The sequence below is a fragment of the Vicugna pacos genome, chromosome 12, assembly GCF_048564905.1.
Source record: "Vicugna pacos chromosome 12, VicPac4, whole genome shotgun sequence".
Taxonomy (NCBI): domain Eukaryota; kingdom Metazoa; phylum Chordata; class Mammalia; order Artiodactyla; family Camelidae; genus Vicugna; species Vicugna pacos.
The window spans coordinates 66,465,564-66,477,288 of NC_132998.1; the positions used below are offsets into that span (position 1 = coordinate 66,465,564).

General features: G+C 63.2%; 1 protein-coding gene across 8 annotated transcripts in view; it reads left to right on the forward strand.

The window, feature by feature from the left end:
- Positions 1-11,222, forward strand: part of PPP6R2 (protein phosphatase 6 regulatory subunit 2) — a 77,270-nt gene extending 66,048 nt beyond the window's left edge. For 6 of the 8 annotated variants that reach the window (XM_072973789.1, XM_072973790.1, XM_072973788.1 and 3 more), the window contains 14 exons: positions 1,065-1,268; positions 2,501-2,565; positions 3,915-4,030; positions 5,042-5,127; positions 5,328-5,408; positions 5,743-5,840; positions 6,355-6,412; positions 6,490-6,605; positions 6,714-6,877; positions 7,251-7,413; positions 7,499-7,587; positions 8,176-8,335; positions 10,095-10,337; positions 10,417-11,222. In XM_072973789.1, coding sequence (XP_072829890.1) covers positions 1,065-1,268; positions 2,501-2,565; positions 3,915-4,030; positions 5,042-5,127; positions 5,328-5,408; positions 5,743-5,840; positions 6,355-6,412; positions 6,490-6,605; positions 6,714-6,877; positions 7,251-7,413; positions 7,499-7,587; positions 8,176-8,335; positions 10,095-10,337; positions 10,417-10,468 — 1,695 coding nt within the window. In that variant the 3' untranslated portion in view covers positions 10,469-11,222. The remainder of the gene's footprint in view (positions 1-1,064; positions 1,269-2,500; positions 2,566-3,914; positions 4,031-5,041; positions 5,128-5,327; positions 5,409-5,742; positions 5,841-6,354; positions 6,413-6,489; positions 6,606-6,713; positions 6,878-7,250; positions 7,414-7,498; positions 7,588-8,175; positions 8,336-10,094; positions 10,338-10,416) is intronic. The other 2 variants (XM_072973791.1, XM_072973792.1) reach the window with 2 other exon arrangements.
- Positions 11,223-11,725: the final 503 nt, after the last annotated feature.

Consider the following 11,725-nt stretch of genomic DNA (forward strand, 5'->3'; position numbering starts at 1 on the left):
GGATTTTTACATTAGTGTTTGTAAAGGGATATTGGTCTGTAGTTTTCTGCTCTTGTGATGTCTGCGGTATCAGGGCCATACTGGCCTCATGGAACGAATTAGGTGTGAGGTGCTCCCTCCTCTCTTAAGTTTTTGGGAGAGTTTGAGAAGGACTGATGTTATTAATTCTTCTTTAAACGTTTGGCAGAATTCACCAGTGAAGCCCTGTAGTCTGGGCTTGTCTTTGTCGGGAGGTGGGTACTTTGTGTTGAAGACAAGGCAGCGCGGCGAAGCCCCCTCCCAGGTCACCCGAGGTCACACAGACAGAGACGGTGAAGCTGAGATTGCGCCTATCTTTCTGTGGAGGAGGAGGACTGCGTGGAGCTGAGGGCCTCCTTCTGTCAGCAGCTCCCAGCTTCCTGGTGTGCAGGGAGGGCTCACGCGCACACACTGCACCCACCCTGTCTCCCCTGCACACCCCTTCCCCTTCCACATGGGCAGCAGATGGTCTGGGTGTGAGGTGGCTATGTCACCACTCCCAGCTGGCGTCGCACTGCCGTCTTCACGGGCGGGTGTGTGTGGTGGGGTGCAGCTCCCCACTCAGCCTGCTCTGCGACTTGAGCCTGGAGCTTGGGTTTGGGCCCCTCTGGGAAGTGTCTCCACGCGCACCTCCTGATTTCACGACTCCACTGGATAGAGTCCCAGGGGTTGGAGAATTTCGCACTCCCAGGAGCTTGTGGGTCAAAGATAGTCATAAAGGAAGAATGATTAAAGTACTGTGTAGCAACATGTGTCGATGGTGGATTTTACAGGGGAATGCGCGGCCTTAAAAAGACACGCTGGAAAAGGAGAGGCTGAGGGTTCATGGGTTAAGCTTCCAATTTAAGGACAAAAGCATAAACCCACAGGAAGTGGTCAGATAAGAGCAAAGATGAGACAGAAACAAAGCCCCCGGCTGGATGGAGGTGGAAGGCATGTGGCTCTTTGCCGAAGTTTCTAAGGGCACTGGGTCCGGACGGTCAGGAGATAGTGGAAACGGTGCTCGGCTTCAGGAGACCAGCCTGAGGGCTTCCCTCCGCCCCCAGGACCTGTTCTTTAAGTACACCTGGAATAACTTCTTGCACCTCCAAGTGGAACTGTGCATAGCTGCGATCCTGTCCCACGCTGCCTGGAAGGACAGGGCCGAGGCCAGTGGACCTGAGGGCAGGCTGGAGCCTCCACCCCTCAGCGGGGACCCAGAGACCCCCCAGCCTGCTGCCAGCTGCCCCGAGAACACGATGGTGACCCATGTAAGTCCAGCTAGTGTCCGTGCATCCTGTGCGTCACCGTGTGCTGAGTCCCCCCAGACCGTGTGGCGGTACCGTTGATGTGGGCCGTTGTGGCCAGCACGGCCCTGGCCCTTGTGTGTTTTCTCCTCTGACCCTCATGTGACTTGGGGGTGCTGCTCCCCTTTTTCACACAAGACCAGAAGTCACAAGGAAAGTGTCCATGTCTGCCCAGGCCCCCAGAGCTAGTGGAGCAGAGGGGTGGGGGTGAGCAGCCGCGCCGTCAGGAATGTGCTCAGGAGACAGCATGAACGTGTCGCTTCTCGCGGGAAGACTTTCTGGGACTGTGAGCCTCATGGATCCTCTGCGTGACACTCCTTTTTCCTCCTGGGCACGTCCTTTCGCCTGAGCGCACTCTGGACGCTCACCCCGGGGCCGCCTGCACGCCGCCGTGTGCTCATGGGCCTTCCCAGGGCTGTGGGCAAGAGCACACCTGCGTCCCTGGGGACTGTGTCCCCAGTGGGGAGGGAGCAGGTACGTGGGAGGGTGGAGCACGTGGCACAGACCATCCCCCAGCTGGAGAGCCCCTGTGAACAGAGGAGGGTCGTGGGGGTTGGCCCTGCCCCTCACCGGGCTGGCTTTGAGGCTCAGACAAGAGGGCTTGGAGGGGGTCCTGAAGGACTGCTCCTGCCTGCCGTGGCCCGTTTTGCTGGGCATCTACGGGCCTGAGCTGGTCGATGGCCAACGGGGTGAATAGCCGGGGTGGGTGGTTTCAGTGCTGAGAGCCACATGGCGGAGGGAGGGGGCAGGGGCCATTCAGGCCAGGGAGTGATCCCCACCCAGATGAAGAGGCCACAGTTGTGTGAGTGGGGGGGTGCGATTTGGATCCCAGAACAAAAATCCCAGGTGCCTGGAGCCACAGGGCCTGGGAGCAAGTGAGCACAGGGCCCTGGCCTTCCTGCTGGGCAGAGGAGGTGGGAGAGCCGCCAGAGCAGGGTGGGAAGCTAGGGGAGGCTGGAGGAGGCCGAAGAGAATGGAACTGTTCTCTTTCGACCCTGGTCTTGATGGGGAAGGCCCTCGGCAGTGCCTGCCGGGTGTCTGGTGGGGATGGCAGGGCCGGGCTGTCGTGCTGTCACTGCCCACGGGGGACTTGGGGCTGGTGTGTCTCCTTGCTGCCTGCTAAGCCCACTTGGCCCAGGGGCAGTGGAAGGGGGTGTGCACCCCTGCTGGCCTGACTGGTGTTGCCTGTCTCCCAGCTGTTCCAGAAGTGTTGTCTGGTCCAGAGGATCCTGGAGGCCTGGGAAGCCAACGACCACACACAGTGAGAACCCCTGGGGCTTGGGTGGGGCTCTGGGGCTCTGAGGAAGGTTTGTTTGCATGGAAGGGTCCTGCTTCTCATGGCCTCCTGCCCCAGCCCCTGGCTCCCTGAGCCCCTGCCCCTCTACTCCACTGTCCTTTGGCAGAGACCCCATGTCCCAGTGTGTCCCGAATCTCGTCATCTCCCCATCCCAGCCTCCGGCCACTCCTCTCACTGAACTCCTGAGTCCTTGAAAGAGTGCTCTGGGCCACTCCTGCTTTCTTCCTGCCCCACTGGCCTTCTGATGCCTGAGCAGCTGGGATTGTTCTGAAACTAGCAGGTGGTGTCACCCCTGCTTGAAAGTCTCAAATGTCTAGATCCCAGGTGTGCCACAGGGTCCAGGGTTGGCAGCCCCAGCCCACTGTGTTCCCGCTCTGCCTGACCAAGGGCTGCTCCTGGGGGCTCCCAGCCTCACCTAGCTCCCTGCACGTCCCACAGTCACTGAGCCACAACGAGCAGGGTGGGGCCACCCGGCCTCCCCCTCGGCCCTGGTCTGTGCGATCGATGCCCAAGGGGCTGGTGCCGAGCCTGCTCGTGTAAGTGTTGCATGTTGGCGCACGCATGTGCGGCAGTGTCAGGGAGGGGTCCCTGAGCCACAGTAGGCTGTGGGCAGGCTTATGAGCCTGGACGCCTCCATGCCTCAGCCCTGGCCAGCTGCTCCCAGGCCTCCCCCTCATCCCAGCTTCACCTGTGGACCAGGTCGTCGCGGTCCCTCCTCCCTGCCTCTGCCAGGCTGGCCACCGACTCAGGACCGCCTTCACTCCCTCTTCTGGGCGTGGCCAGGCTCTCGGGAGGGAGGTGGGAAACAAGCCCCATGAGTGCTGGGGCTCGGGGGCGGCCACTCTGAAATGTGTCAGCATCTGGCGTCTTTCCTGACGCGCCGGGGAGTTTAAGACTTGCTCTTCTGTTGGGTCACGTGTGGGACGAGTGAGAAGTTGAGGGCAGAGCCATGTGTTCATGGCCACATGGGACACAGGTAGACAGAGGGCAGGACGTGTACTTCTGCCGGCTGCTGGGTTCCGTGTTGCTCTCAGTCCTCACCAGGAACTGGGGATACTCTGGGTCAGCACTCGCAGCACTGACTGGCCCACTGGCCTGGGCTCAGCCCCGGCCACGCCCGTTCTCTGGTCCATCCGTGCAGGGGTGGGAGCGGCGCCTGCCCGTTTGCACTTCTCAGTAGTGAGATTAGAGTGATGTTGCCATCTAGTAGGCGCTCTCCAAAAATAAGTGTCCCGGAGGCCAGGCCGTGGTGCGGAAGCTGGTTGGAAGGTGGTCCTGGGCGAGGCCTGCCCTGAAGTGCGGTTGTCTCTCAGGGCAGCAGGCGGCATGAGGCGTGGGAACATGGGCCACCTCACCCGGATTGCCAACGCGGTGGTACAGAACCTGGAGCGGGGCCCCATGCAGACCCCTGTCAGCGAGGTCATCCAAGGTGAGTGCCTCCGGGTGGCAGGAGCCCTGTTCCAGATGTTGCTGCCAGAGGCTGCCCTGCACCTGCCTCCTGCTCTCTGCCCTCCGGCCCCTCAGCTGGCGGTACTGCACTGGAACCGAGACAGAGGGCTCCCCTTCCCACCTGGGCTCTCCTGTCGGGTGAGCCTGGTGCTGGGTGTCAGTTCTGAGGGGCAGATGTCTGGAGCCCCTGCCACAGTCATGGCTCTGGTTCCCCTGCATCCCGCACCCCCTGCGTCTGCCCGCACGCCTGCTGCTGCCCCAGCGTCCAGCTCTTCTCTGCACTCGGGGCTTGGCCTGGGTGCAGGGCCTCTGTCTCTTAGAGCAGCCGAGGGGCCTGGACAGAGGCAGCCTGTCCTAGCCAGGCCTTCTCTGCCCCACAGACTTCCTCTCATCACGACCCGCCAGTCCCCCCCTCAAATCTGGGGGCTGCCACCTGTACCTCTTCCTAGCCCTCACACATCCTGGGCACACGGTCTGCAGCCCCCAGGCATCTGGCTTCCTGGGCTGAGCTGGGGAGGGCTCCAGGGGGTCTCAGTTCAGACAGATGGTGGGCAGCTTAGAGGGGCCTCGCTGGGGAGGACGCCTGGCCAGCCTGTACAGGGTGTGCTGGGTGCCAAGAGGGACAGATAATCGGGGCAACCAGGAGGGCCTGAGGGTGACATCCAGTGGGCCCCAAGGGCATGGCGGGTAGTCACACTAGCTTCACAGCCACGATGGTTTGCCCCCGGTCCCATGTGGGGGCCTGAGAACAGGGCTGCCCAGGGTGAGATAGATGCCAGAAAGTGCACAAAGGATTGAGCAGGCCCACGGTGGGTGTGAGCGACGGGCTCAGCATGCCTTCTGGGGGAGGCGTGGGAGGTGCTGGGTCTGTCCCTGTCCTGTGGCCTCAGCAGCTTTTTTCCCCCATGGCCTCTGGGGCAGCTGTCAGGTTGTGGGGCCAGGATGAGCTGCCGCTTCCGTCCCAGGGCTTAGCTGGCTGCCTTCTCTGCAGGGCTCCCTGAAGACTGCCGTGGGCGATGGGACAGCTTCGTGGAGGAGACACTGACGGAGGCCAACCGCAGGAATGCGGTGGACCTGGTGAGCAGCCTGGGTGGCGCTGACCGGTGCTGCGGCCTCAGGCCCTGGGCCTGTCAAGGGTGCGGCCCCTGCAGCCCTCTGAGCGGGGCAGTATCAGCCTTTTGGTTCTTCCCTGGCCTGTGCTCCTGGGGCTCCGGTGTGCCCTGCACAGGGAGGGCAGGTCGGCCGTGGCCCTGGGCCCACCCGTCTGGCTGTTGCAGGTCAGCACCCACCACCTTCACCCCTCCAGCGAGGATGAGGACATGGAGGGCGTTTTCCCCAGCGAGCTGTCCCTTCAGCAGGTGCGTGTGGCCAGGCCCTGCGCCCCTGCAGCCGGGCCCCCACCGCCATACTCTGGGCAGCGCTTAGGCCTTGAGGGTGTCCCACTCCCTGGAGTGTCACCAGATGGCCTCGGCAGGACGAGGGAGAGGCGAGCACTGATCCCCGCGCCCCTGGTCCAGCTTGTGCAGGAACTGGGGAGTTAGGGCCCCTAGAGCCGTTTTACACTGGTGAGACCTTTGGGGACGTGGTGGGCGAACTGAAACTTACGAGTTAGGATGAGGCCACCTGCGAGCATGCGCCGTGGGGGTCAGGGTTTGGGAGAAGCTGCTACAGCATCAGTGGCTCCCTCCCCAGGCATTCTCTGAGTACCAGGTCCAGCAGATGACGGCCACCTTTGTGGACCAGTTTGGCTTCAGTGACGAGGAGTTTGCCGAGCAGGACGACAGCGTCAAGTGAGCCCAGCAGCACGCGCCCGCCTCCCTCACGCTGGGCCCCACTTGAACCTCCGCTGCTGCCCGCTCCCCCGTCTTCAGTCCCTGCAGAACAGAGCTGCCCTCGGCTCAGTGTGACCAGGTCCCAGCCCTGTGGCTCGGCCGTCCCTGGCCTTAGAGGCCGTCACACCATTTCCTCGGCTAGAAGCCAAGTGTGACCCCACTGCGCGGAGCTGCCAGGGGAGGTTGGGCTGAGTTCAGCCCCCGAGACACCTTCTGGGGAGGCAGGCTGTTGCCATGCAGACCGGGAACCCGGAGTGGCCAGGTGGAAGTTATCCCCAGGCTGCTCCATCCAGAGGTGGGAAGAGAGCCTGAGAGCCTGAGGAGGGGAGCCCTCCCCCGACCCCCACCTGCAGACACTCACCTGGGCTTGGCCCAGAGCCCTGGCCTCCCTCGGATCTGCCTCCCCTCCCTCCTGGTGCACAAGGGATGGGGACGAGCCCCCGTGGGGTGACGCGTGTCCCTGTTTGCCCAGTGCCCCGTTTGACAGGATTGCAGATATAAGCTTCAGTGTGGACGCTGACGAGGACAGCGTGAGTCCATGGTGCTCCTTGGGGGTGGACAGGGTGTGCGGGCCAAGGGCCGCGGGGCCATGTGCGCTCTCCTGCAGCCTGGCGCAGCTCTGTTCGAGGCCTGCTGCAGCGACCACATTCAGCCCTTTGACGAAGAGGATGACCTCTGGGAGGATGAGGAGCCGCACCATGCCGCCCGTGTGACCAGAGCCAGGTGGGCCCTGGGGCCACGCGAGCACCAGCCCTGCCTGGCCACACGTCCCGGGTGTGCGGGCAGCGCTGCTTTGGGGCCCCGCTGTGCTGAGCACGCGTCTCCTCGCAGGTTTGGGGGCCCTCGTGCTTCAGAGAGCTGCTCAAAGGATGGCCTGGAGCGTGGAGTCCAAGTCGGGGAAGGGAGCCTGGGAGCAGATGGGGATGCCGTGCGGGCAGGCGCCTCTTGGGCTGTTGCCCCGACGGAGGGTCCTTGTGCTGAGGGTGGCTCGAAAGGTAGATGGTGGAGCCGTGGGTGCAGGCTGAGCAGAGGAGACATGGGTGGGGACACAGGGACTGGGGATTTGGTGCCCTGGCCCGTGTGTGGCAGCAGCTGCTGTGGGCCTGACACCCTCTGGCCCCACTGCACGTGGTTTCCAACAAGCTCCTGTGCCCCTGACCCTGGTGACACGGGGTTGGTGGGAAATACTTTGGCTCAGCCCTTGGTGGCCCCCTGCTCTGTCACATCACACATCGAGGCTGGTGTCCTTTAATCTCATTGGGGAAGGTGCCCCCATCCACAGTGGGTCACGTCTGGGCTGCAGGGCTCCGAGGGTGGGCGGGGCCCACTGCTGGTCAAGGGGCCTAGACCAGTGCGTCTTCTCAACAGGAGCCACGTGGCCAGTGTTTGATGAGCCAGTGAACTCGGCCGCCTCGGTCCCAGGAGTGGCGGTGGACGTGGGTTCCAGCGTGTGGGCGGTCAGTGCCCCCAGCGCCTCAGCTCCAGAGGAGAAAGGCTGGGCCAAGTTCACTGACTTCCAGCCTTTCTGCTGGTGAGGCAGGGTGGCCGGGAGGCAGCCCTGGCTGTGTGGGGGCCAGGTCTCCCTGACATGGTCTCAGTGTTAGCCTCGTCTACAGCTCTGAGTCGGGGCCCAGATGCAGTTCTCCGGTGGACATGGGTCCTAGCGATGCCCAGGGTAGCCTGAACCAGGGCCCAGAGAGAACACGTGAGTAGGGCGGCCCCACGGACAGGGGAGTGGCAGGAGGTGGCCAAGGCCCTGGGTCACTGTGTCTCCCTGGTGATACTGAGGTTTGCATCACATCTGGGGACTGGACTGCCCCTCGGAGCTCAGGTCTGACTGACCAGCCAAAACCTGTCTGTGTTGCCAGGCCCCCGGGTGGGCAGTGAGGGCCTTCCCGACCAGGCCAGTCTCCCCAGGCCTTGCTGCCATCCAGGTGTGGGTGGTAGGTGTGCACTGTGCTGCTTCGATGCCTGTCCTGGGGCCAGTACAGAGCCCCTGGCCCTGAGCCCCAGTCCCCCTGTCAGACTGAGAAGCCCTCCAGGATGTCAGGGTCCCATGGGGAGGGACCAGGAGTCACAGGCTGAGTGGCGGTCCTCCCTGCAGGGGAGCAGTCTCTCCCTGCGGTTCCCGTGAACGCGCAGATGCACGGTGGGCACGGTGCGTGCCTGTCCCCGTGTCATAGGCTGAAGTTCTTGCATGTTCCACCCTGGCCCACACAGGCTCGGGGGCCCTGAGGCTCTGCCCTGTGGCCACTCTGTCCTCACCACATGTTGCCGGCTTTCTGTCTTGCAGTTGGCCCGGCTGTCCCCAGTGCCTGGAACGTGTATGTCACCAGGAAGGCCCCCCTCGTAGCCTCCAGCAGCCATGAGGACGAGAAGGTGGCAGGTGCCTTGGAGGCTGTCAGTGTGGGTCCTGGCCACAAGGCCCCCCAGCTGCCTGTGTCAGTCCCCAGGTGAGCACGATGGGGTGGTTGGGAGTCCCCGGCTGCACGTGGAGGTCTGGCTGTCCCCAGTACTTTGCTGACCTGGGAGCTGGCTGGCCCTCCTGCCCTGATGGCCCGTGACCCTGTGGAGGCGGGCTCGGGGAGAGAGGGATGCACCTTCATCTAACTGGAAGCCAGGGGTGTTGTTGAGACGAGCACAGGGCCTGAATCTGTCACCCTAGGGACTGGGGGCTGGGCCACCCCACGCCATGGCCTCGTTGGAGAGAGTGGCCAGGCTTTGGGTAGACAGAGCTGCCACCTCAGGATCTGGGGCTGTTGCGCTTGTGTGGTGTAAGCGTAGTCCCAGACACGTGCCACCTCAGCCAGGCACCTTGGTCACGCCCGGGGTTCTGGGCCGGTAGGAAGGGGGAAGGTCTCGGGACTTGGCTTGGGGCCCTGCAGATGCTCTGACCTGGGGCGTCCTGCACCTCAGTGCCGCATGTCCCACTCCTGTGCACAGGAATTTGGAGTCCACTGCTGGACAGACAGCATCTCCTGGCTGGTGGGTGGGGCGGTGGAGCCAGGGGAGTCTGTGCTGTGGAAACGGAACTGGGCAGGAGGGCTGGTGGGGACACGAGGGAGGTAGGGCTGCAAGGGAGAAGGTGGGGCTGGGGCTCTGTAGGCCTTGGGGGAGGGACGGGGAGCAGATGGGTGTCGGTGCTGCTCCCACAAGGTCCCCAGCCCAGTGATCCTGGGGTGTCCCTCCTGATTTGGGGGCTCCATCTGTCCTGCTGGCGGGTGTCCAGCTCTGGCTCACAGCACACTCGTTCCTGGGGCCCCAGAGCACATCTATCCTCCTGGCCCCTGTCCTGGGCTGGTGGCCGTGGGCACAGCCCAGAGGAGCAGAGGAGGCAGGGCCAAGCAGCTCGGTGACGGCGGGACGGGTCAGGTCGTGGCAGGGGGAGAGCGGGCCAGGCCGGGGGCTGAGTGGGGCACCTGGGTTTGAGGTGCACACGTGGCTCCTTGGTGGGCTTGATCCCTTAAAGTTTAGAATCACTGACATTTTTAAAACCTTTTTCTTTTCCTGACCCCCGACCCTCCCCACAGTCCCCACCCACTGCCAGAGGCAGGTGATGCTGTTTCGGGGGGTCTGTCTGCACGCCGCCCGCAGCAGGGTCCTCGAGGCCTGGCTGACCTGGGGCTTGTCTTCAGGGGCGTCTCGGGCTCTGTCTCACTCTACTTGAGTCCTGACCAACTGGGCAGCAGGGCGCCCTGACTGCCCCTCCAGCCCCCACCCTCACCAGTGCCCAAAGGCCCTTGCCAGGCTTGAGGTGACATCAGGAAGCAGGCACAGGGCCCATGGAAGGGAGCTGTGGGCTGTTTCTCCTCCTGGGCTGCAGCCAAGAGCCTGGTGCCAGGGCCCAGTGTCCCCAGGCTGCCCTCCCCCTGCTCTCCGCATGGAGGGGGCGGGCGATGTTCAGGGCAGACGTGGCCTGTGAGCTGTACAAGGCAGTGCCCTGGGCCCTTGGGGTCTGCAGAGTAGTGGGGGTTGCTAGGATCCCTGAGGGGGCATGTTCCAGAATGGGGTGGAGGTGGGGAAGCTGCAGGAGACCAGACGGGTTGGGGCAGCCCAGGACGGATGCGGCTGGGAAGGAGGCTCCAGGCCTTGGACAGGCCAGTGGCTCTGGTGTGTTTGGACCTCAGGGTGGCAGTGCAGCCTCTGGGCCACCTTGTAGGGTGGAGCCACACTGGGGGTGGCCCAGGTAACAGAAGCCCATCTGCCACACAGGGCTGGGTGCGCCACCAGCACACCACCAGACCCCGCCCCCCCTGCGCCTGCAGAAGAGACTTCTCCCTCGGGTGTGGCTGTCCTCCCCAGGGCTGCCGTGGCAGCCACCACAGTACTAGACGACTCTGGCCCCACCCCAGCCACCTTGGCAGCCTCTCCTGTGCTGTCCTTGGCCGTCACCACAGCCCCAGCCAGCCCAGCCCTCTCCACGGTGGCCACCCTGGGTACAGTGACAAGGGACAGGTGAGCAGGTCAGGTCAGGCCATGGGAGGGGGGTGGGCGAGGACCCTCACCCTGAGTGACTCCCACCGCCCCCCTGCAGGCAGACAGACGTGCCGCCGCCTGCAGGAGCCGCCTCAAACGGCCCCGTGTGATGCTGCTGCCGGCCTCGCATCCCAGCCAAGACGACCACCTGGTCACGCAGTTTGTCTTTTTTAATTTAATTTAATTTAATTAAAAAATAAATGCTGCATTGTTAAAGCTGGCAGTTGGAACCAGTCGGACGGCCCAGCCTGCGTTTCTCCTGCCTGACCCCAAGTGGGCCACGAGGGTCTGGCCCCACGCACAGCAATAAGGCCTCAGATGTTGTGCTCTGTCTGGGGGAGCTGGGGCTGCGACCTCAGATGCCACAAGGGCCCAGGGCTGGGCCTGGCACCACCAGCTCCAAGCCTGTTTTTACTGATTTTTTTAAACAAATGCAGAAGAGCCGCATGTTTGCACTTTTTATCTGACCACAGGAGGTCTCCGAGGCTCTGGGGAAAATGCTGGTCTGGAGCTGGGCTGGCCATACTGGGTCTTAGCTGCCCAGTGGCCCTGGGAGCTGACCTTAAGTCAGGCTGCAAAATTTGACTGCCTTAAAAAAATATGCCCCTCCATGGCCTGGCAGGGTGTCCTGGCCCTCACGCCACAGTGGGCAGTGGGGCTACCCAGCAAGAGCTGGCGGTGCAGGAGAGGGTACGGGGTGGGCAGAGACACCCCAGCAGTGCTGGGTGGGGTAGGGCCCGCACAGTTGGAGGGGGCAGGACTGAGCTGTCCTGGAGGGGTCTGCAGGGTTACTTTACATGTTCTGATCTTCTGTTGGGGCACCCAAACCCCCAACTCCCAATAAATGTGTTACTCTTACTGACAGACCCGTGTATTGTTAAGCTGCAGGTCCCGAAGCCTGAGTGAGGCCGGCAGCGGGGTTTTCTGGTGCCCCAGGTCCCTCCTTGAGTCAGAAGCAAACTCTGCCTGGAGGCTGAGAGTTGGGCAGGGACCCCAGACCCGCAGGTTCCTGGACATCAGGAACCTTGGCCTTATGGCTGTCCACAAACAAAACCAGGTACTTTCTCACAGCCTAGCCCGCTTGTGTCCAGGCCTGCTCTCACTTCCCGCCCGCACCACCAGCCCTCCTTGACTGGGGGACAGTGGCCACCACCCCAGACCACTCTGGGGTTTTCTCTCGGCCTCTGCAGTGCCTACCCCTATACCTGCTGCCTCCCATGCCCCTGGATGGCACTGTTGCTGGTGAGGTGCTAGACCTGGCGGGACTCCAGTGTTTCTGGGACAGGGGAGTGGGCCAGGGGCTGGAGGAAGGCCAGGACCCCAGGTGAGACCCGAGGAGAGGAAGAGACAGGCACCTGGAGCAGAGT